Consider the following 24,262-nt stretch of genomic DNA (forward strand, 5'->3'; position numbering starts at 1 on the left):
GGGCTGCAGTGAACACCCTGCAGGCTCTGCAGCGTCTCCCCGCAGAGGCTGCTGCCTTCCCCAGCACCAACCCACCTCCAGGTGAATCACTGTCTGCGTCCTGGGCGCCCCAGCTGCTCGGGAGCCAGGAAGTGAGCGGGAGCGCGCTCACCTACCCTGGCATGTGAGTCATTCCCAGGAATGAGAAAGCCAGTTGCTCCAGTTGCTCCTGGCCAGGGGAATTTTGGGTCTCTGATCAGGTATTACCAAAAAAAATCCATCGGAAACCCAAAAATCTTACTGCCAGACATGGTTCGTTCAGCTACCCTCTCCCAGGAAATACTCTTCTACCTTCTGTAGTTCCAAGATGCGTTCTGGAGGAGTCTGAGGCACTTTCGGGATGCAGCTCCGAGACAAGCGGAAGGCGACGATGGTGACAGGTAAGTGAGCTCTGACCATCGGAAAAGCGTTCCATAAGTTGCTCAGTGAATCTGCTAACACTTTCTCACCCTTGGGTGAAGAAACAGGAATTAAGTTATAGCTGCTGATAGCCAGACTTGGAACCATTAACTGAATGTTGGATCAATTCAAAGCGTGGAAAGTTCTCAAAACAGCGTGCCTTTACCAACTTTTCATTCACTCATACATAGTATTGATGGTGGCAAAAAAAAAAATCAGTTTGTACTAATCCTTCCTTTTAAGATACAACTCAAAGTGCAGGTGGGTCCATTATTTCAGCAACTCGCCTCCTGACAGTTTAACTCATATAAAGTAAGATTCAGTAACTAAAAGATCTGAATTTGCTTTAAAAGGGTTTGTACTATATTCCCTTTCACCTCTTTCAGTACAGGAAAGCAAGCTTGAGCTCTTTTCACTATATGAACAAAATAAATGTTCTCTTCCTTTGTACTTTGTTCAAGTCATGTTAAAACTTGTCAGGTTCACTGGAAAAACCACATAGCTCTGAATGAGCAGACTAGATCTGATGAGTCTCACAGCTTGGGAAATATCTGAGGCGCTTGCAAAAACCTCTGTCTTTTAGGGAGATTTCATACTGAAAAGGTTGTTCTTGGTTACGGAGCACCAGGACCAGCAGCGCAGTTCAAGGGTTTGTTAAAAAATTACCTGTTCGTGCACTGTAGGACCTGCAGCCACTCTCCTGTGTGCTCCTTCTGGAAACTGGCAGCATTTCACGCTTCTTTACATATTTTTTAAGAATTCTGCAACCCTTTTTAGAAAGGGAAACCAGAAAACCCAGGCAACCTTTGGCTGATGTCATTGATTCACTAGCAGGCACTGGCCTTGAGCATGGAAGCCACTGTCTTTGTGGTTGGGAGAAGCTTCCCCTCCTCTCCTGAGGCTGGGCCAGCAGCCCTGGGGCAGCAGAGCCTCTCCTGCCCCCGCACTCCGTGGGGATGCAGCACCTGGGGCAGCCCCCCAAACGGGAGCTGCAGGAGGGGGCAGAGGGGAGAGAACGGAGGCTGTGAGGGGATCTCACACACATAAACCTCGTGTTTGTATCAGGGGCTGGGAGAGAAAATCAGCACATCGCAGCGGCATCAGCCGTGAGCCTTCCTTCTCGACCGGCTGCGCAGCCAGTTCGTGCCCAGCCCCAGCCCCGCTCCCTCCCGGCCTGGCCCGGCCCAGCCCCAGCGCCTCAGCCCCGGCCACAGCCCCAGCGCCTCAGCCCCGGCCTCAGCCCCAGCCCCGCTCCGTCCCGGCTCAGCCCCGGCCTCAGCCCCGGCCTCAGCCCCAGCCCCGCTCCCTCCCGGTCCCAGCCCCGGTCCCAGCCCCGCTCCCTCCCGGCTCAGCCCCAGCGCCTCAGCCCCAGCGCCTCAGCCCCAGCGCCTCAGCCCCGGCCCCAGCCTCAGCGCCTCAGCCCCAGCGCCTCAGCCCCAGCGCCTCAGCCCCAGCGCCTCAGTCCCGGCCCCAGCCCCAGCGCCTCAGCCCCAGCGCCTCAGCCCCGGCCCCAGCCTCAGCGCCTCAGCCCCAGCGCCCCAGCCCCAGCGCCTCAGCCCCAGCCCCGGTCCCTCCCGGTCCCAGCCCCGCTCCCTCCCGGCCCCAGCCCCGGTCCCAGCCCCGCTCCCTCCCGGCTCAGCCCCGCTCCCTCCCGGGCTGCCCAAGCCCTGCGGTGCGGGCAGGGAGCGGGGCCAGCTCTCCCAGCAGCTGCTCCCCCAGCCCTGTGTGCACCCTGCCAGGGCCCGCAGAGCCCCGATCGTGGGAGGGTGGCCGAGCTGCAGGCCGGGGCAGCACGGCTGGACGGGCCATGAGCACCGGGACGGGGCAGGCAGGAGCCACCCGGGCTGCTCCGCACCAAGGAGCGCTCCAGAGGCCACAGGCTCCATCCCACTCGGCACAGAGCCCTGGATGAGACAGGCCAGGAAACAGTGACAGGGAATGCTCCTCATTTTGTGACCAGTCCCTCGCTCGCCTTCACAAAGCAAAGTTCAAAAAGAACGTCCTCTGTGATTCAGTGAGCACCAGGAGAAGCCAGGCGAGCCCCCTGTGGTCCAGCTACAGCCTTGAGCTCAAGCTGTGCAGTACTGAGCAGCAGCTTGGAGCTGAGTGAAAACGCAGCTGACACACCGTGAGCTCCAGACCTTCTGCCCCGGAGCCAGGCTGCAGCAGACATCAACCCCAGGGCTGCCAGGAAAACTCTAGAGGAAGGAGGCAACATCCATTCCTACATATCAGCAGTCTGAATCCTTTCCAACATAAAAGATTACCATAGCACCTTCAGTAAATTAAAACATTGCACTGTCGATTATCAGAAGTTGGGGTTTCCACTTCTGACCAACAATGAACTTCACACGAGGTACTGCAGCAACCACTGCTGCTGGTTCCCAGGAAAGTGTCTGTGACATACCAAAGGGACAGCTGATGCTGAGCAGCACAAACGGGACTGCAATCAGCCCCTGTCACCCTCAGTGCAGCACGGGGCTGTGAAAGGAGCTCGGGCAGCAGGGCTGGGGGCAGGAGCAGCAGCAGCTCCTGCAGCCGATGCCCTGCCCAGGACAGCAGCCTGCTCACCCCAGAGGCGGCAGGGAACTCTCCGGACTGTGCATGAAAGAACAGTGTTGCACCAGGCTGGACTTCTCCCCAGAATCCCCGTGGCTTTCTGCTTTTTGTTCCTCTTTCAAGCAGTGGTGCTGCTGCAAGTAGCAAACAGAGCACCGTGTGGCAGTAGGATGTACTGGAGCACAGAGAAGCCAACTGACACAGGCACACGAGGATTTCTTGGTGCTTCTGTGATGTGAATTAGGATTGCATACAAAAAAATCAATAGAAATTGCTTCAGCACAAAAAAAAATGCCTGAAAGTTAGACTGGAATTACTGAAAGACTTAAATGATGCTGGCTACATGCACATACCAATAATTATTTTGATTTCCCAATATATTTTCTCACGGTGGCTCCTGAGGGATGGGATAGAGGCACAACAGATGCAGGTCCAACAGATGAAGGTGCAGTGCTACCAATGCATTGCTACAAAGCTGCATTTTTATGTTTGTACTCCAGACATCTTGATTATTTTTAAAGTGTCATTTTGAAATTTTTAATGCTTTTCACTGCACAGTACAATAATCAAACATAAAAGCTGATCTTTTCAGTAAAAACCCCTGACTCAAGGCTGGACACCCCAGCTGTGGCTTTGCTGGCAGGCTGCAGAGCATGGCTGTGCCCGTGGGTGCAGTGCCATGGCAGTGACACACAGCACCAGTGCCATGGCACTGCCAGCGTGGCACCAGGGGCACACCTGCTCACCTGCACGGGAGCTTTGGCACCCTCACCTGCATGTGGTCGTGCACAGGGGCTGCACCTCTCGTGGTGGATCCTTGTGGGGGCCCAAGGAAAGCCTCTCTGCAGGGCTGCACAGCTCCCACTGCCGCAGGTTTGGGCAACCACGACCAACCAGCAGCATCTTCTAGAAAGAAGCAAAGGAAACATTCCAGAGTTCCTTTCCTCCTTGCTAATTAGAGGCTGCCTTACTGAGAAAACATTCATTATCCCAGCCCTGCCAACCACTGTGTTGAGCTCTCTTTTTTTTTTATCCCCCCAAAAAAGTGCAAAAATCCAGCCAGCAATTGCAACCCAGCTTCTCTTGCACCGAGAGCAGCTGCTCCCCTGCTGCCCAGGCGATAGCAGTGCTGTTGGCAGACCTCTCAGCTTCTCATGCAAAACCCACTGCAGTTCCCCGGAGCTCTGCAGCTGTACCTTGCCACGACACTCCAACCCCACCTCGTCTGAGGTGGCAGTGAGGTGCTGGGCCCAGCACACAGCACCACAGCCCAGCACACCTGAGCAGACTCACAACAACCACTGCAGGTAGCTCCTGCCTTTGGCCGTGCACACTGCATGTCCTGGTCATTAATGCAGCAAAGTGGGAAGCTCCAGCAGCATCACCCAGGAGCTATGGTGCTTATGCAAGGGGAAAGAGAATTAATGCAGCTTTAGGTTCTGCAAATAACCTTAAAAACAGTCTTGCTGCAACAATTAACAACAGTTACTAGATCTTGCAAACTCTGCACAGAAAATCCAATTCAAAGTAGGTAATATAATCCGTGAACTTTTAGCCAGGAGCAGTCCAAAAGACAGGAAAAAAAAAAAAGAACTTGACAGCTCAAACAAATCTCCTGTCAGCTATCTCACACAGGGGATCATTAGAGTTCATAATAATTCACTTGAAATGAGAAAAAAATTAATGGCTACATTTGGACAAAATATCCCAAAAGTGGTTTTGGGAAAGTTAGATTTGTGCTTTTACTATTTCCTTTTAAAGTGAGGAAATCCTGTAATCCTAAGGGCATATTCCCCCAAAATGAGAATTTTGCATGCTAGATGGCATTATCAAATGCTTACTCCAGGGCTTTGCTATGCCGGTTGTTTGTACAACCGTACAACAAGCTACAGGTGCAGGCAGGCTGTGAGGTTTCAGCTCAGCACAGGGAGAGGCTGGGCACACCTTGGGGCTGTCCTGATGCTGGGCACACTTTGGGGCTGTCCTGATGCTGGGCACACTTTGGGGCTGTCCTGATGCTGGGCACACTTTGGGGCTGTCCTGATGCCGGGCACACTTTGGGGCTGTCCTGATGCTGGGCACACCTTGGGGCTGTCCTGACGCCAGGGACACCCGGCCCGGGCACTCCCGCCTGTCCCAGGGCGCTGGGGGAGAGCAGCCCGTGCTGTCGGTGCCCGTGCGGGGCTCTGCAGCTCACAGGTGACTTTCCCCTTGGCCACAGGAGCCTGGGGACAGCGGGCACTGCCAGCAGCAGCTGCTGCCAGCAGCGTGTCCCAGCACAGAGCCTGCTGCTCCCGTGTTATCCCAGCGAGGATGTCAGCGCGGGTCTGCGCCCTCACCACTGCCCTTCCCGGCTCTCCTGAGGACACACGGACAGGACAGGGACAGGACAGAGCCCTGGGGACAGCAGCCGAAGGCAGAGAGAAGCCGGCAGCACAGCAGCTTCCCCGAGCAGAACTCTGCTCTGAAACAAGTGAGAGGAGAGCTGGGCTGGAAGGGGGGAAGTTCAAGGAGGAACCTGAAAACGCAGAAGGAGTTTTGTGCCAGATGCTGGAGCAGACGAGCAGCTTTCTGAGCAGGTTCCCATTTCTGGCCAGGACTGAGAAGACAGGCACCATAAGCCACAGCTGGGGACGGTTCTACCCCAGCCCTTCCCTGCAGCCTCTCTGCAGCGTGGCTGGCACCTGGAGCCCGGAGCTGGCCCCACGGCCAGGCCAGGGCTGCTCTCCCCTCTGCCCGCTGCAGGAAGGGACCCGTGCCCCTGGCTGCCTCTGACACCCCCGTGCTCAGCCAGAGCAGGGGGCACAGCCGGCTCCAGCACTGCTCAGGGGCCCCAGGAGCTCCCACCCCACCAGGGCAGGGCCAGCACCAGGATGCACTGGCTACAAACACACCTGAGCCATTCGAGTGTGCGAAGCACAAGACAGCAGAAGGGTAGCTCACTGATGTAGGCAGCAATTCAAACAGGAATTTCAGGTTATTCCACGGTGCATTACCAGCACATTAACATATTACTTCACCAAAAGGTAGATGGACCATTTTTGACAGAAGCCTGCAAGGAAGGGAAAGGTGGCAGTGCCCTGGCTACTGGGACCAGACTTGTAGTGAACGAGAGACAACACAAAAATAAAGAGATGCAAGCAGGGAAAACCAGAACATCGAGGCTTGCTCAGGGAGCATGGGATGGGAGCAGGCTCAGGGGACACAGGATAGGTGTGGGGTGACACAGGCTCCATGGCTGCCTGCAGCTGCTTCATGCTCTTACCCTGCACCAATGTTTTTTCCTCCTAAATCTTCACAAACAGCTCTGTGATTTGGTTCTGATGGGCAACGGAAAAGAACAAACAGCGTTGCAGCCAGCCCACAGCAAGTTTACTGTCTGCCTTACACGTCTATTGCTACATTAACTCTGTCATTTACCCAACATTATGGTGACAAATGCAGAGGGACTGGCAAGAAGGCAGACATCAACAAGTTATGGGCTCAGATAAAAACTATTACTTAAGACTCTGCAGCCCCATGACCTAGAATAGCTGGTCTAGGTCACAAAGAGAGTTTCCTAATTCTAAAAAGTTTTAAATAAGATGAAAAAATATTAGATTTGAGGATATACAATTTCTTTAAACAGGAAGGCAACTTAGAGCCTTAGTCACTAGAAAAACTCTGCAGTCATTCCCTACCCACCTGACCCTGAAGGCTGCCATGCAGCCTGTTATTTCATTTCTTCTCTGAGGTTACATCAGTCATGCACATAAACCAGCCTGTCCACATCAGCAGCAAGGGATTATCTCACCAACCATGGACAAAATACAGAAGCTACAAGAAGTAAAAAGTATTCTGGTTTACAAAGCTGCCTGGATAAGGCATCTTCAAAGACTCCCAAGCAGAATGTGTTTGTATAGCAGACTGAGACAGCAGTTTAGGGTGAAATGGATGAGGAAAGTGACCTGGTAACTGGACAAGAGAGCGTTATAACACAAAAATACTGTATTCAGACAAGTGAGAAATCCACAACTAGAGTATGCAGTCAGTGAGCATTTACAAAATACCCATGAATACTCTTTAAAGAGAACACAGTTTATCTCCTGTGCAATAAAACACATGAAAAAGAGTGAATTCTCCATATAATATTTTTTCCTACTCCTGGAGCCTGCAATATAGCAGGCTTTGTCAGAAAGAATGAAACTACTGAGTACAGATACCTCAGCTCTACACTTGATCACCTACCCCAGTATGTAAATAATGAAGCCACACTGCTCTCAGTACTCTGCCCACCACAGCACCTTTGCTGGAAACACCTTTGGAGCTCTGAGTCTGAGCAGGACCATGGCTGTGCACCTCACCTTCCATCCCACAGCAGCTCTGTGCAGCAGGACCATCGCAGCAGCACTGCCCTGCACGTCTGCCCAGACCTGTTTGGTGAAGCCTTTAAAGCTTTGAGCTCCAGCAGCACCAAGGAGAGCCTTTGGTGTGTAAGGAGGGCACACAGTCGCAGGTATTGCCTCTCTCCTCCACCCTGCACTCACCAGAGCCTCTGCTGAGGTCAGGAGTGCTGGCAGGGCACACAGCCCGAAGCTCAGCTGGCACAGGTTACACTGGTGAAGAATTTGCTGCTTTCTCGTTCTGATCCACAGTTTTCTGAGATCATTTTGGAACCTATTTTGACATTAAAAGCATCAGGAACAAGAAGACACAGAGACATCCATGCCAAGGCTGGTCCCAGGTGGCCTGCACAGCAGCACACAGCTCCCAGGATGGCTTCCCAGAGGTCTGGATGTCCCTGGGCAATCCCAGGGCGTCACACCTTCACGGACCAGGGGACACAAGTGGCATGGCTGGGACTGTGCAGTGCAGCACGTGTGCAGTCCTCTCCACACAGATCCATCCCCAGCCCCACAGAGGACACAGGAGCCACCTCTTGCTCTGACTCAAATCCCAGACCACACATCCAATACCTCACTGACTTCTCTGGACTGAGGGTTTAGTAGAGCACTTGCCCGAAGAGCCTGAGAACGAGGAGTTTTCCAGGGGCCAGGAATTATGCAGACTTAAAAGAAACTCTGAAAAGAAGGGAAATAAGCACCTTATTTACATAAGGAGTTAGATATGCATCTTTTCATAAAATCAGGTCCTCTTTTGATCTCTGTGCCTCCTGGGCAGAAAAGAGAGCTGCAGATCCTCAACAGCAGCAAAGCATGATGGATTATTGCTGCTCAGACCCACTGAAAACAAAATACCTGCAACACCCTTGGCAGTCTTTTTACTGTCAGAGCAAACAGGGCCAGCCAAGAAGCCAGACTGATAAAGAGGTTAAAATATCCAAATTAAAGTATTTACTGATGCTTTCACACACCATTACTTGCTTTGGTGCCATCTAGTGCCACACAACACTGTTCCTACATGGGCATGGCAGCTAAAACAGGTTCTGATCTGCAAAACAGCTGGAGGAGCTCCATCCTCTCTTCATCTCCATGAGAACAGCCAGGTCTAGTGGAATTGGTGAGATCAGAACCATTTAGCCACTTTTCCTATCAAAACTTGTAAGCAAAATATGAGTCCCAGCAAAGTTCCTGTGTTTGCATATTGATAGAGGAAAGAACTATTTGGAGCACAGCCTTAAAACTGGTATTGGCAAAATCCCTCTCAACAATGTCACACACCACGATGCCATCATGGCATAAATGAGTTTCTGCAGGTTTCAGTGTTCCTTGTGTGCCAGTTTCTATAGAAAAGGAACAGGAACTTGCCATTTCCACCATTTCCACCCCGGTGTGGGGGATACACTATGAAGTTACACACAAGTATCATAATTCCTGATTAAACTTTTTTACTTCAAGAAGTGAGTGATGATTTAAAAAAAAAAAAAATCCACTCATGGTCATCCATCACTGAAATGAGCGAGAAAAGAATGAAGACCTGACAACAGAAGCACAGTGCAGTACCCAGCCCTCAGCCAGCCCTTCACTGGGAATTCCAGTGGAAGCTCCTTTCACAAAGCTCCTCTCCAGGCAGGGAACACAAAGGTGGGCTCTCCTATTTTGCTTTGGTTTTAATTTGGAATTTTTTTTACCAGAACATCATCCTGGCATAGGCCCTGCTGCATCCCAAATCCACGGCAGCCAGTGGGACTTCTGAAGAGCATTTCAGCTGAAAACCTACAGCAGTGCAAAGGATGGGGTACAATTTGTCCTATGGAAAACTGCCAGGTAAAATAGCAATGTAAATATAAGTGATTGATAAGTGTTTATTTTATTACTGTCAGTTCCTACCAACATTTGAAAGAAATTAGTCATTCCAGCATGGGCTGCCTGAGCAGAGCCCAGCACTGCCCCACAGCCAGCCTGGTTTGCCTCACCAGCCAAGGTCAGAGCATAAACAACATGAAACAAAATGTACTGTCATTTTATGGCAGCGTTTATAAGTTTTTCACAAACATTTACATAGGAAATCTTAAAATCCCCCAGAGACTGTGATTTTTAAATACATTTAAGTAAACTAAGTTTAAATGAGCGCTCTGATAGGCCTGAGGAGTCTCTCCAGAGCCCTGTCTCATGACAAACATCTCGGCTCACAAGTCGCATTCTGTCAAGAATGCAGGAGCTGACAACCTGCAGTTGTGATTTATGGTTCCCCCGAACAGCCTCAGACTGCCCAGAGAGAGGACAGCTCTAAACTGGCCCCGTTTGTAAAACACCAGAGAGCTTTAACCTGTTGTTTTCCCTCATTCCCACAGACAATCACCTCAGCCCAGACAACAGCAGCTCGCCCAACGCCAGCTCCCTGGGGCGCTCCGCGCGTGACGAGTTCACCACCATCGTCCTGCCCGTGCTCTACCTCGTCATCTTCCTGGCCAGCCTCCTGCTGAACGGCCTGGCAGTGTGGATCTTCTTCCACATCAGAAACAAAACCAGCTTCATATTTTACCTCAAGAACATTGTGGTTGCAGACCTGCTCATGACGCTGACGTTCCCGTTCAAGATCATCCAGGACTCGCGGCTGGGGCCGTGGCACTTCAACTCCTTCCTGTGCCGCTACACCACGGTGCTGTTCTACGCCAACATGTACACCACCATCGTCTTCCTGGGGCTCATCAGCATCGACCGCTACCTGAAGGTGGTGAAGCCCTTTGGAGACTCCAGGATGTACAGCATCACCTTCACCAAGATCCTGTCAGCCTGTGTGTGGGTGGTGATGGCGTTCCTGGCGCTGCCAAACCTGATCCTCACCAACGGCTACCCCACCAAGAGAAACGTCGACGACTGCCTGAAGCTGAAGTCTCCCCTGGGAGTCAAGTGGCACTCGGCTGTCATCTACATCAACACCTGCATGTTCGTGGTGGTGCTGGTAGTGCTGATAGGGTGTTACATTGCCATCTCCAGGTACATCTATAAATCCAGCAAACAGTTCATTAGCTCGTCCAGCCGAAAGCGGAAGCACAACCAGAGTATAAGGGTTGTCGTGGCCGTGTTTTTCACCTGCTTTCTGCCCTACCATTTGTGTCGAATACCCTTTACTTTTAGTCATCTGGACAAAATTTTAGATGACTCTGCACATAAAATCTTATATTATTGTAAGGAAATGACACTGTTCCTGTCCGCATGCAACGTCTGTCTGGATCCAATCATTTATTTTTTCATGTGTCGATCATTCTCACGAAGGCTGTTCAGGAAATCCAACATGAGAACCAGGAGCGAGAGCATCAGGTCCCTCCAGAGCGTCAGGAGGTCGGAGGTGCGCATCTACCACGAGTACACTGACGTCTGAGGGCACCTGCAGAGACTCTGCTGGCTGGTGAGAGTGCTTGTATATCATGTAAATAAATGTCTCTGTATGTCTCTGACCATGGAGGCTCATTAAGGGATGTGCAGTTGTGTTCAGCTTTTCTGTGTCAGCTCACCAACGTGCACCTCAAATCCCATCCCCGCGGGACCGGGCTGGCTCCGCGGGGCTCGGGGCTCTTCTGGTAGGTAGGCAGCTTGGCTGGCTGGTTCAGAAACCAGTTCAAACACCATCTCACCCCGTGCTTGCACTGAATCCTCCCAAGCCAGTGATGCTCATGTGGATCAGTTTGTGCTGGACTCACTGGGGATCAAATCAGATTTGTTTCGAGCAAAAGCTGCTCGGACAGAAGATAAGCAAGCCAGTGAAGGTGGGTTGGCAGGAGCTGGCAGGTGCCCTGGGCAGGCTGTGCTCCCAGCCAGCCCGGGATGCAGTGCAGCTGCACAAGCAGGAGATGGCAACAGTCCATCAGCCAGCACCTTACACACAGGACTTTCCCTTTAATACACAAAAAAAAAGGGTTTGACAACAAAACCCTGAAAATGCAGCACTCAAATAACAAGATTAAGTTCTGCATGAGAACATCTTTCATGAAGTTTTCCACTGAAAGACAGGTTTCTTTCTTCTCTATTTTTTTTTAATACTATTGGTTTAGGTTTCGATTTTGGTTTATAAATAATTAAGAAGTTGAAATGTAAGTATGATAATATTTGGATTAATGCAAGTATTATGAAGCCATTTACATGATCAGGGGAGAACATTTCTGGAAAGACAGTATACTTTGGATGTTTATCCTACTTTAAATAAAAATACTCCAAATGGCTAAAATGCCACAGATAAACCCTCTTTCCCAATCATCTCTGTAGAAAACTGTTCACACACACCAGACAAGTTCTGGGACCAAATCTGCCATCTTGCACCCAAAGCAGTCCATGCACATACAAAAGCATATTAAGAAAAGCATTTTAGAGACTTGGTTGCGTAGTTTAAATTCTCACAAGCACCAAATTAAATGGAATGATAGTATTTAGGACTGGAAGATCAGTTCTGCGTGCAGACATTCCTAACCAAAGACTGTCCTCTTAGGTCTTATATGGTTAAAGCAAATCAAGACTGAGTGCTTCTGGTTTCCCTTTTATAAGTGTAAATCACCAAGGGTTTATGGCTTGTTAAACTGTGCCTGATAATTGCCATGTTAAATTCACAGTGACCTTTTCCCAAGTGGACAGTGGATTTCCCACACAAGCCCACCAAAGAGCCACTTCAGGGGCCATATTCCTGTTGGTCCCTAGCCAGAGGACCCTGAAGGCAGGAGAGGAGGCAGCAGACCAGGCTCTGGGAATGGTCCTGGCACAGGGTGGAGCAGACCAGGCTCTGGGAATGGTCCTGGCACAGGGTGGAGCTGCTGGTGCAGTGTGGGGGTGGCTGAAAACACCCCCAGATGTGCACCTGCATCCCTCAGTGTGCTGTGTGCCCTCTTGCCCTCTTGGCAGGACGCACACGTGCCACCTTTCTCACTACACACATATTTGGAACTAAAGGATGCATTTTCATGGTGTTTCCTGCTAGGAGAGACACTGCTGCTGATCCCTCATGAGCGCTTTCCACCGAAGGATCTGTTACCCCACTCACCCTTGGGGACCCAGCTGTTTCCCACTCCAGTGCTGGGATGCTGCCCTTCAAAGCACAGCCTGGAGCGTGGTGCCCCCTTTCCAGGGACCAAAGGGTTAAAGCAATCAGTAGTTTCTGGGAAGTGTCCCAGCAGTGATGTCCGTGTGAAATCTGAGCAGGGAAGAGCAGCCATGCACTCCCAGCACAGGCACTGCAGCCTGAGCCCTTGGTGCAGACAACACTTCACTGTACAGTCACCCCCAGAGCAGTTTCCTGTGCTTGACAGGGTGTGTCTGTGACAGTCCTGATCACTGGTTTGTGCACACACTCACATTCACAACAGCTCTTTGAAGATGCTGTTTGGGAAGTATTTTCCCAGAGCTAAAAATGAATTATACAACAATATCCCAATCCCCAAATACCAGATAACTACATTTCATTTATCCAGATTTGACATGGAATTTTGGTCTCTAAAAGTTAATCTTGAAAGAAAAAGCTACAAGGAAGTTGTACAGAAAATCTCAGGCCCTGACCTATCCTTGCCCTTTCAGAGAGCCACATCAGGGCAGACATGGATAGAAACTGTGGCTGTGCAGTCCCAGAGTCCCATTTTTAAGAGGAAACACAGTTTTCTGGGTGGAAGTACAACAGCAGATCTGACCCAAGAATGCAAGGAGCAATTCCTGAACAATTGAACAATTCATAAATATTTGGGATTTTTTACATTCAGGAAGATTTGCATTACAGTGTTTGTAACTCAAATGTAATTCTATCTTACATACTCTGATTGAATAGCCAAGGCAGAGCTCTCCATGGCAGGGTGTAATTGTGGGAGAAATGTGATTTAAACCTGTACTCAGAGCCAGCTCCCGATCACTACTGGTGCAGGACTTTTGTCATTACATTTATTTTGCACTCTGCTTCTGTGGTTTCTCTAGTAATGATCTTTCCTGTGACTTTTCACCAGCGCAGCTTCACAGGAATCCTAAAAAAGGAAACTAAACTCACCCAAATTTCTAAAAATCTGTCTTTGCATTTGCACCCACCAGCCTCTCAAAATGGATTAAGCAGTGGTCTTGTGGTCTGTGTTAGCAAGAAATGCTCTGTAAACCAATCCACCCCCTAATGTTCATTTGTTCTGTGAAATGCACCCACAAACAGTGCAAGGTCTGAGTACAGCCACAGCCACAGAACTTTGCACATCAGTGGTTACTCAGGTATAAAATCCCAATTTTGGATCTAACTGGGGGATGAGAATTCAACACAAAATTGCAGGGACAGATCAACGGGCTTGTCCTCCTCACCTTCCCCAGAAGAGACACCATTTGGTAAGTTTTTTGTCCTCATCTGTGCTGACTGTTGAGCCAGATATTAGGCTTGTGATCAGGATAATTGTGACCAGATATTAACCTTGTGACCAGAAATGGTGAAAGGATGAGAAAAAGATAGTAGAGAAAAAGGTAAAGAAAAATAATAAAAAAGTGAAAAGGACACAGGAGTTATTTAAGTTCCCCATTTCCTGAAAAGGTCTGAAGTCTGAAGTCAGAAAATGAGGTGCATTAAACACAATTGTCTTTTGAGAAAGAGACACAGGAGAAACTGCAAAGGTTAGGCCAATGGTCTTTGAAGTACCAATGTGCAACTAGAAAAACTGCTGTCTGTGGCAGAGAGACAATCTGCAGGAAAGCCTACTTTGACTAAGTAAAGAAAATTACTTCATCAAATCCCACATGAAGCATTTTCTAATTCAGCCCAGCACAGTCCCCTCCCTCAGCACCCCTCTCCTGCCACCCCGTAGGGCAAAACATCTGTGTGGTGTTTGGTGCCACCTGAACGTGGCATGGGCTGGACAAGTGAGCTGCAAACACATCCTTGTAAGGCCTCACAAGGCTGTTCCACGAGATGCACAGACATCCACCCATCACCCAAACAAAACTGAGCACAAAACATTTGCTGGCAGATTTGACAGGGTAAAAACCCAACGAGAAGTCCTGCAATACTTTTTTAATTAGCTGGCCTTCTAGGGGGATTATCCTAGTAAAATATTTGTCTCGTTCATCCTGCTTGTAGCAATTCCCAGAGCTGGCCACTGGTACCCTACAGTCTGCATGATTTCATGTCCAGTGGAAGGGCTGGAAGCACTGACAGCTCTGTCAGCAGGTCTGGAAGAGACCCATAGTCACAGGTACCCCTTCCACATGGCAGTGCCTTGGTGCTGTAGGATCCTGCATTTAGAGCTCGAGCCAGGAGCCATCAGCCCCACCTCTGTCAGCAAAGGCTGCAGAGCTGCCACCCCACCCTGCCCTGCTGGCAGCAGCCCCGGGAAGAACCAAATCACCCCCAGTGGTTTTGTCACCAGCTGGGACGCACCAGCAGTGCTGCCCCTCTCTGGCTCTGGGACAGAAGTCCAACAGCAGGATCCTGCGAAAGGATTCCCTTCCTAGGCCTTGAGCTCAGACAAAGTGTTAACATCTTCTCTTCATAAAACAGCCAGCAGCAGGGAACTTTGGATTTTGAGGGAAGAAACAGACTTGTATGGCTAAAGGTAAAATACATTATCAGTTTGTTCTTAAGCCACCTAAAGTGCATGGTGAAGTGCAGGGCCCTCTAGTGACCATGCTCACTGCCTCTTTCTAACCCTTTAGAAACAGCAGCCATATCTTGGGATCCTTGAATTTGGGGTTTGGCTGGCATTTTGGAAAAGCACCCATGTTTGTACAACAGAGCTCCCCCTCGGTTTGCCCTGCTGGCCCAAGTCATTCCAATGGGGTGAAGCTGTACACAGAGCTCAGCCACCCCACCCACTCTTAAGCCCTTAATCCTCTGCCCTGGACAACTGCTTACTTCTCACTGCAAAAATTATCTGTGCTGCAACATTTAATCCATCACAGGCTGGCATCTTGCACTGGAAAACACTGCACTACCTCTTCTTTGGGGCTTCCCATGCTCCTAGCTATCTTAGAGAGCCCACAGATTTTAAAGCAAAGCCTTATCTGATCCATTCCTCTCATCCCTGCTTCAAGAAATGACCACAGGGTGCATGGAAAGAGAGGAAAAGCTTGGCTGACCGGTGCCTTCCGGGGAGCATCTGAGAAGCCTCGTGCACTGTTTGTTCTGCCTGACCCATAGGGGAAGTATGAAATTGTCAATGAAACCAACACCCAAACCCAGCACTCCAAAATCATGGATGGACCACTACAGCTTTGAGCTGTGAGTCTCAGGATTGAGAGAGGGGCAAGAGTACTGACAAGAATGTACAGACAATTCTGCCTCTCAAGAATACTCACCCCTTATTGCACTGAGAGACATTTGGGGGAAGGAAGGGCCTAGAGACTCAGGGTAACTCACAATGGCCCCAAGTGAAGGATGTGGACGTGGCAGCAACACGCAGGGAGAAGATACATGTGCTTCCTCGTGCCTTTGGGCCCTTCTTCTACACAGATAAACCCCCACAGAAGCAAAGTCCATGAGGAATTGTGTATTTTCCATAGGGTTTAGGTGACACACTGGCAAGCAGAGCTCAAGTCCTGCACTTAATGTTTACTTGATCTAAGGTACACAATGTACATATTTCATACTTTTAAATAAACATTTAAACCTCAATTTATCTCCCCAAACCTCAGCTCTCCCTCAGAATATGCTCCTTTCCTATATCCACAGAGAAGATATTAGCTCTTCCGTTACCATACATTTCTGTTAATTCTGTACTTGATCTCAAAACTTTTGGGAGGAAGAGGAAGGGAGGAAGCCAAGCAGGTGTTTAAGGCTAAAATAGAAGATGGTCACGAAAAAGAAGAGAAAGGAAACAGCCAAACAGCAAAGACCCATCACGTATCCCCAGAACCCATCTCCCAGCCTGAGCAGGCACCACGCGAGCCCGTGGCTGCAGTTCAAACCTGCCATCACAGAGCCGCAGCTCTCGGGGCAGGATGTGTCACACCAAAGGTCGCAGCCAGCCCTGGGAACAGTTTGGGAAAAGCAAATTCCGGCCCGGCGGCTCGGACCGCTCGCTGCTGTGCCGGCTGCGCTCCCGAGAGCCGCTCAGCGCCGGTCTCCGAGGAGCTGCGGGGCCGGCTGCAGGCTGAGAGCCCGGCCACAGCCGGCCAGGGGCACGGCCCTGCTCGCCAGCCCTTCCCCTTTCTGCTCCTCAGTCCCCGCAGGGCTCCGCTGGCAGCAGCGGGGCCGCGGGCACGGCGGGCGGGCAGCGCCGGGACCGGCTCCGGCAGACAGCAGAATTCCGGGACCGGCTCCGGCAGACAGCAGAATTCCCGGGATCGGCTCCTGCAGACAGCAGAATTCCGGGATCGGCTCCTGCAGACAGCAGAATTCCGGGATCGGCTCCGGCAGACAGCAGAATTCCGGGATCGGCTCCTGCAGACAGCAGAATTCCGGGATCGGCTCCTGCAGACAGCAGAATTCCGGGATCGGCTCCTGCAGACAGCAGAATTCCGGGATCGGCTCCGGCAGACAGCAGAATTCCGGGACCGGCTCCGGCAGACAGCAGAATTCCCGGATCCGCTTTCCAGGGCCAGGACCATCCCGGACCGGCTCTCCAGGGCCAGGACCATCCCGGACCGGTTCCCCAGGGCCAGGACCATCCCGGACCGGTTCCCCAGGGCCAGGACCATCCCGGACCGGTTCCCCAGGGCCAGGACCATCCCGGACCGGTTCCCCAGGGCCAGGACCATCCCGGACCGGTTCCCCAGGGCCAGGACCATCCCGGACCGGTTCCCCAGGGCCAGGACCATCCCGGACCGGTTCCCCAGGGCCAGGACCATCCCGGACCGGTTCCCCAGGGCCAGGACCATCCCGGACCGGTTCCCCAGGGCCAGGACCATCCCGGACCGGTTCCCCAGGGCCAGGACCATCCCGTGCAGCTGCCGAGGTAGCGAGCTCTGGGTGCGGCGCAGCAGAAGAGGGACCACGCATCCATCCCACCCCCCTGTCCAGGTGAGACACCTGCTCCTGTCCCCTGCAAACGCTCTCGAACATCCCCGAGTATTTTTAAGTAGCTGCCACCGCAATTTTACTTTTAAAATCGGCAAATAAGGTGAGCATCCAGGCCTTCTGCAAATTACTAACACCTAATAGCACAAGTGAGCAGTTTTAACTAAACAACTATCTACAGAAAGCGGTACAGAAACTACTGCTTCAGCCATGGAGCAGCTCCAGCTGTGCCAGCAGATGGAGGATCCACAGGCAAGGATTCTTCTCATCTGCTTTAAAAAATATATTTTTCTTAAGCAACTACTTTTGTTTTAATTTATGACTGAGAAAATGTAACTATATGAAACTCATAGTTTAAAACATCAGAAAACAGAAGTTAAAATAAAATATTTGAATGACATTAAAATACTATTAAAATACTATTTTAATACTACTATTAAAATACTATTAAAATATATTATTTTACTACTATTAAAATATAATAATAAAGGGGAAAACTCCCTTGAGCCACATTTTACTACTTTTAAAACCCAGTTTTAGGACAATGAAATGTTTTATTGACCCAGGGCTCTGGTTTTAGCTGGGATAGAGTTAATTTTCTCCCAGTAGCTGGTACAGAAAAGTGTTTGGATTTAGGATGAGAACGATGTTGATTTCACCCTGATGGTTTAGCTGTTGCTGAGCAGGGCTTGCACCAAGTCAAGGATTTCCCAGCTTCACATGCCCTGCCAGTGCAGAGGGGCACACCAGGAAAGCTGATCCACTTGTTTTTGTTGGGGTTTATTGCTCTCCTTGTTATTTTCCTTCATTGCAAGTTTTATTGTTATTATTATTATTATTATTATTATTATTATTATTATTATTATAATTATTATTATTATTATTATTCACTTCTTAAACTATTACTTGACCTAACATTTCCTCTCACATCCACAACTCCCTAAATCCAGTATGATAACTGATGTGAGATCTCAGTGGGGGAATTTCGAGACTTAATTTTAAAACCTCGGTATTTGGAATTATGCTGTGTGCAAAGAGCTCAAAGCATTGCCCAAGGTTCCATCTGAGCATCAGGTGGGTACCAGGCTTTGCACAGATACTTCACAGACTACAATAATGCATGCTCTTGTCTAAAATTCAGAAATAAAAAGAGAATGGAAGATTTAGCTTCTCAGGAAGACAAAGCTGTTAGATTTCAGATTCAAAAGAGCACGGAGACTGCCGGACAGGAAGAAGAAATGGAACAGTTCCTGGTGGTTTTTGCAAGACAGATAAACAATTCTGCCCTTGAGGTGTCCTGCCACCGTGGCCAAAGGAGCCCATGGCCCTGATGGAAAATACACAACCTTATCTCCTGTGCTGTGTGTAGCTGCTGGCTCTCCTCTCCGTGTCCTTCAGAGCAGCAGGAGCTCACTGCCGCTGCCAGGAGAACATCAGGATGGTCTCACCTGTGTGATACCTGCGCTCACCTCGCTGCAGCATCCTGCATTTGGCCTGTTGGGATCTGCAGTGGATGTCCTGCTGATGTGGACAGAGGGCTCACCCAGCTGTCCTTCCCCTCCTGCTGCAGACAGAGCACACCCCCAGTGCCACCAGGCTCACGGGGCCACACGTCCCTTCTCAGCCACTGTCACAGGCAAGCCAAGGAGCAGCTGAGGAGAGCCACGGCTTTCTGTGTCCCCTGTCCTTGCACAGCACTCCTGGGGGTCTGGAAAGCAGGAGCTGGGAGGAGAGGGCAAGGCACTCCCGTGGTCACTGCTGCACCCACCGAGCCCTTCCTGGAGCCCTGCTGGAGGAGGGGACCCGGGTAACGCTGCATCCTCCTGCCTCCTGCAACGGGAGTGCCACCTGCTCATCCTAATTCCTCCCACTTGCACCAGGGCACATCCTCCCCAGCTGCCTCCTGCCATGGGAATGACACCTATTTCTTCTGCCATCCTAATTCTGGGATTCATCCCATTTTCCTCCACTACATTCCATGACAAACAAGAACGACTTACCAGCCAGCATGCCACTTCCAGAGGCTAAAATAACCTTTTAGTATATTTTGCATACTTTTATTCTCTTAAGTATTAAAAAACAGACATTGCCTTACGACAAACGTCATAATAAGAACAATAAATAACAAAATTTTAGTCTATTGGCAAGCTTGCAGCACGTCAAATATACCAAGATATCTCCAGAGTTACTGCAAGCAGTGCCTTCCAGAGGAGAGCAGCAGCTCCAGCCGGGGGAGTGTCTCCAGGCAGCCCACACCCCACAGGCTGCCAGGCTGGGCTCCTCGCTGGGGACACAGAGAAGGGTCAGAGCAGCCCTGAGCACGCTCAGCCAGCCCCTGCCAGTGCCCAGCACAGCTCCTGAGCCTCAGCACCCTCCTGCCCCACAGGGACACCCGCTGCAGCTTTCCCACCGGATTGCACCAGCACGGACAGCACTGCGAGTTCCACCAGGACCAACATTCCTGCCACATTAGAGGGAAAATCTTAAAATAAGATTCTTCTTTTAGCACACTCAGCACGACTTGCAATGGCTGTGGAGTGTGTTGCGCTTCCTCCTTCTCCATCTTCCCCCTCACGTCAGAGGTACCATCCAGCGTGATCACATCCCCTGATTAACTCCATTTTGCATTTAAAAAACAGCTTCTGGTGATAGTGACCATTGTCACCAGTTCCTGGCCCAGTGACTATATTACATATTTAATAAACAGCTGCATTAGTTTCCATAAATAGCTAAAATGTGTGCTTGGAACTGCACAACCTCTGGTAAATTCAGGGTAAATAAACAAATAACACAACTTATAAATATTATTCTTATGTTCAGTAAAGCAGGGTGAACTTTGAAACTTGACAGCCATGTCACAGAAGTCAAGAATTGCCTTAATGCTACTGTGGAAGAGTCACAGGGGACAGCACAAGAGTCTGACCTCAGAAGGGACTGAGCATTTCTAAAGGTTTATGCAGCTTCCTTTTTGTGTGTTGTGCCAAGACAACATGATTTGCACGCTGAGAAACTTCAGAACTTTTCTATGTTTTACCCAATCAGTCTCAGTCATCTGGTGAATCAGGTTTGCTGGTTTTGCACAACTGGCTGACATTATTCACACTTCAGGCTGGCCCAAGTGTCCAGCAAGAGCAGAGTGTGAAAGGCTGCTGGAGTGTGAAAGGCTGTGTGTGTGCCAGCCCTGCCAAACGCTGGCACTGGCACGTCCCCTCTGCCTCCTGCCAGCACAGGAGCCACCTGGGCTCCATGGACAGGGGACAGGCCAGGGAGGTGGCAGTGCCTGCTGTCACTGCTGGGCTGCTCACAGCAGCAGGACAAGAGCAGCAGGGGACAGGGGAGCCCCCAGCCCCAGCCAGCAGTGACAGGGCTCAGCCTGAACACGGCTGCTCCACATCTGTCCCTAAGCAGCCTGAGGCTCCCCGAGGGATCTGGAGCCATGTGTGAGCACTGCTCAGTGCTGGGCTGTGGGAGCCCCTCAGCCCCCAGGGGTGCACTGCCAGGAGCCAGGATCTCTGTCTCTCCCACAGGTGTCCCAGCAAGAGCAGAGGCCCCGTGCCTGGGAAGGGACAGCGCTCTGGACCTGCAGCGAAGTACCACAGCAGAGCTGAGGGAAGGTAAGGGCATGCCAATGATGTGGAAAATGTACAGAGTCTGGCCTGGCCTGTGGCTCCCTCTCAGTGACAGGCAGCTGATAAATCTGCTGGTATCAAATGTGAAATTTGTCTAGGGTGTCCTCCATGCTGCACAGACTCAATGGACTTTACAAAGATTAGATGTCCACATCTCTAGTCACACAGTTCTGAAATAATCCTTTGTTGTATGATGCCTCAGCACAAAATATACTTCATGAACTTCTAATTTAATACCTGTTCCCAAATCCAAGCACAGAAAGACCCACCTGTGTGTTCTTGGCTGGGGACAGGTTCTTAACACACTATGTGCAGAGAGAGGGTCCTGATAAGAAAGCCTGGAGGGAGAAAGTGAACAGGGACACAGCAGAAGAGAACAGTTTTTAAATACAGTGTGTTACTATTTACATTAAAATGCCATTTGCTATTAGTGCCTTTCCAGAAGATGCTTCTAATTTCAGCATTATCACCCCAAGCTCTACCCACATAACCTCAGCTCAAACACATCTGTTCATGTGGTAGTTTAATGCCCACTCTCCAAACCGTTGTTTTCTTTTAAAACCCCAGCAAACAAAAACAAATGCCTTGATGGAGCTGGAACACAAAGACAGGATGGCTGCTCTGGCAGGATAAAGACCAGGAGGAGGTGAAGTGCAGGCTTTGGGTGTGCACAGGGTATCACACCTGCCCCGTGCTCCTCTCCAGAACACACCTGAGCTGATCAGCCTTTACACCATCTGCAAGAGGTACAGAAAACAATACACCAAAGAAGACCATTTTACCTATTTGAGAAAAAATGTCCATTTCTGGCTATTGCAAGGTTGCATTCGGGCTCCAACCCGCCCCACAGAGACATCAGCTACTGACTCAGAATGGGGATAAAAGGAAATTATTTTCTAAAAGACAAGGTGGGTTTTTTCCCAGCTTCTAAGTACATATTTTCCAGTTGCCCAGGGCTTCACTTGCCAAATACAGCAGCATTATATTTATATCTATATTTGTTCTGCCCTCCCCACAGAGTATAATCCACCCCCACAAACATTCTGGCAAAGAAAAGCAGACAGCAGATGTGATTTCTTCTTGGAAATCCTTTAAAATATAAATCTGACTGACTTGAGAAGCCAACTCAAGCTCCCAGATGACAAACCAGCACACAGGCACGCTCCTGTGTGCTGGGCTGCTGGAGCAAACTCTGCCAGCTGCACATGCAAGTTCCTTGCAAGGGAACCTGGAGATGCCCAGCATATGGCAACGTATCTCCAGTCCTGACCAACAGAAGAGGAGCTTTTACAGAATGCTTTGGCCAGGAATATTCATATTCCTGATGTTTCATGGTAAATCAATGTTTAAAATACCAGTCCTTTAACACATCTCATTAACCCTGAGTCACCAGCTCACAGCACGTGGGCTCAGGCCTGCAGGAAAGGGGCAGCCCTGGGCTGGAGGGCAGCGGGTTAAAGTCAGACAGAGAAACAAATGGATCCTCTGATCAAAGCAACAACGTGCCCTGGAACATCCCCAGGGAGTGAGATGGCACCGCTCAGAAAATTCTCTGCTGGGAATGCTGAGGTGTGGGAACGTGCTCATTTCTGAGAGGCACACCCAGCTCGTTTGGAAGTGAGGGTAGAAAACTTAGAGTAATTAGCAGAAAGCCCAGCACCACGCTGTCCTACTGAGATACTGTGTTCTGTGCTTCTAGGAATGAAGATACTGCAAGATGTTCAACTCCAGCAGCAGCCCCTGGGGGAACAACTGCAGCCACAGCACGGTGATAACCACAAGAGTCATCCCGCTGCTCTACTGCTTCATCTTCCTCGCAGGGCTCTCGCTCAACGCCGTGGCAGCCTGGGTCTTCCTCTACGTTCCCAGCACAAAGAGTTTTATTGTCTATCTCAAGAACATCGCTGTGGCCGACCTCCTCATGAGCCTGACGTTTCCTTTCAAAATCCTTGCAGATTCAGAAATTGCCCCTGTGGGGCTGAACCTGTTGGTGTGCAGGTACTCGGCGGTTGTGTTCTACATGAACATGTACATCGGGATCGCCTTCTTTGGCCTCATAGGGTTTGACAGGTACTACAAAATCGTGAAGCCTTTGTTCACCTCCTTTGTTCACACAGTTAACTACAGCAAGGTGGTCTCCATAATCATATGGCTGTTACTGATGATTCTGTCATTTCCAAATATGATTTTAACTAATGAAATCACTAAAGACAATGACTCCAGAAAATGTATAGGTCTTAAAAGTGAGCTTGGCAGACAATGGCACAAAGCAACAACTTATATTTGCACAGGGATTTTCTGGATTGTTTTCTTCCTGCTAATCGTATTCTACACTTCTATATCCAAAAAAATATACAGCTCTTACAAAAAATTCCACAGGAGCTCAGACATGGCCAAGAGGAAAACCAGCCGGAACATATTCACCATCATGTTTGTGTTTGTCATTTGCTTTGTGCCCTACCACCTCTGCAGGACCCCGTACACCTTGAGCCAGACCAGCTCCCACTTCACCTGCCAGTCCCAGAAATCGCTCTTCTACGCCAAGGAGTTCACTCTGGTGCTGTCTGCTGCAAACATCTGCCTCGACCCCATTATTTATTTTTACCTCTGCCTCCCCTTCAGAGAAAAGCTGTATCAAAAACTGCATCTCAAGCTGAAAGCTTCAAGTGAGGTTGAAATTTCTAAATCCAGAAGATCAAATACGCTTGGGGAAAGTATAAACATAGTGTAGGTTTGTGTCTCTACAGTAATGCACATTTCAGGAAGTTATTCATGAATGCAGATGTCCCAAAGAAACAGAGACAACCAGCAACTAACAGGAGAGGGGTTCAGCACAGCACCAGCTGCTGCTTCTCTGTCTGAACCCAGAATTGCATGTGCCAATATATTCACTACCTGCTGTTTCAGCCGATGCCCTGATTGCATCTGATCCCATCTGGGTCCCAGGTACAGAGAGAGGAGTCCCTGAACAGCACAGTGTGGAGCTTCAGGCAGTGGCTCTCTGAGAGGAGTGTCCAACAGACCCAGAACCACACCAGTCTGCTTCCCTGGGCTCACATGAACCATACCAGTCTGCTTCCCTGGGCTCACATGAACAGAACCACACCAGTCTGCTTCCCTGGGCTCACATGAACAGAACCACACCAGTCTGCTTCCCTGGGCTCACATGAACAGAACCACACCAGTCTGCTTCCCTGGGCTCACATGAACCACACCAGTCTGCTTCCCTGGGCTCACATGAACAGAACCACACCAGTCTGCTTCCCTGGGCTCACATGAACCACACCAGTCTGCTTCCC

General features: G+C 50.1%; 2 protein-coding genes across 4 annotated transcripts; both read left to right on the forward strand.

The window, feature by feature from the left end:
• Positions 1-287: 287 nt before the first annotated feature.
• On the forward strand, positions 288-10,761 carry GPR87 (G protein-coupled receptor 87). Its single transcript, XM_005525150.2, has 3 exons — positions 288-419; positions 9,071-9,203; positions 9,731-10,761. The coding sequence occupies exons 2-3, from the start codon at positions 9,170-9,172 to the stop codon at positions 10,759-10,761; spliced, it is 1,065 nt and encodes a 354-aa protein (XP_005525207.1). The 5' UTR covers positions 288-419; positions 9,071-9,169.
• Positions 10,762-16,661: 5,900 nt separating this feature from the next.
• Positions 16,662-24,262, forward strand: P2RY14 (purinergic receptor P2Y14). 3 transcript variants are annotated; one of them, XM_088061076.1, is made up of 4 exons: positions 16,662-17,337; positions 20,862-20,948; positions 21,531-21,709; positions 22,663-24,262. In XM_088061076.1, exon 4 carries the CDS (start codon positions 22,681-22,683, stop codon positions 23,692-23,694), a length of 1,014 nt encoding a protein of 337 aa, XP_087917202.1. In that variant the 5' UTR covers positions 16,662-17,337; positions 20,862-20,948; positions 21,531-21,709; positions 22,663-22,680; the 3' UTR covers positions 23,695-24,262. The 3 variants fall into 3 exon arrangements, with proteins under 3 accessions (XP_087917202.1, XP_087917201.1, XP_005525272.1); XM_088061075.1 differs by lacking the exon at positions 21,531-21,709; XM_005525215.3 differs by lacking the exons at positions 16,662-17,337; positions 20,862-20,948; positions 21,531-21,709 and adding an exon at positions 21,800-21,871.

The sequence above is a fragment of the Pseudopodoces humilis genome, chromosome 11, assembly GCF_049639895.1.
Source record: "Pseudopodoces humilis isolate 2021_Gansu_Grassland_sample_001 chromosome 11, ASM4963989v1, whole genome shotgun sequence".
In the NCBI taxonomy this organism is placed as follows: Eukaryota; Metazoa; Chordata; class Aves; order Passeriformes; family Paridae; genus Pseudopodoces; species Pseudopodoces humilis.

Coding starts and splice junctions, on each gene's coding strand:
- GPR87 (XM_005525150.2), top strand. CDS start 9,170: ATGGGGTACAATTTGTCCTATGGAAAACTGCCAG. Junction 9,204..9,730: donor GTCCTATGGAAAACTGCCAG/GTAAAATAGCAA, acceptor TCATTCCCACAG/ACAATCACCTCAGCCCAGAC.
- P2RY14 (XM_088061076.1), top strand. CDS start 22,681: ATGTTCAACTCCAGCAGCAGCCCCTGGGGGAACAACTGCAGCCACAGC.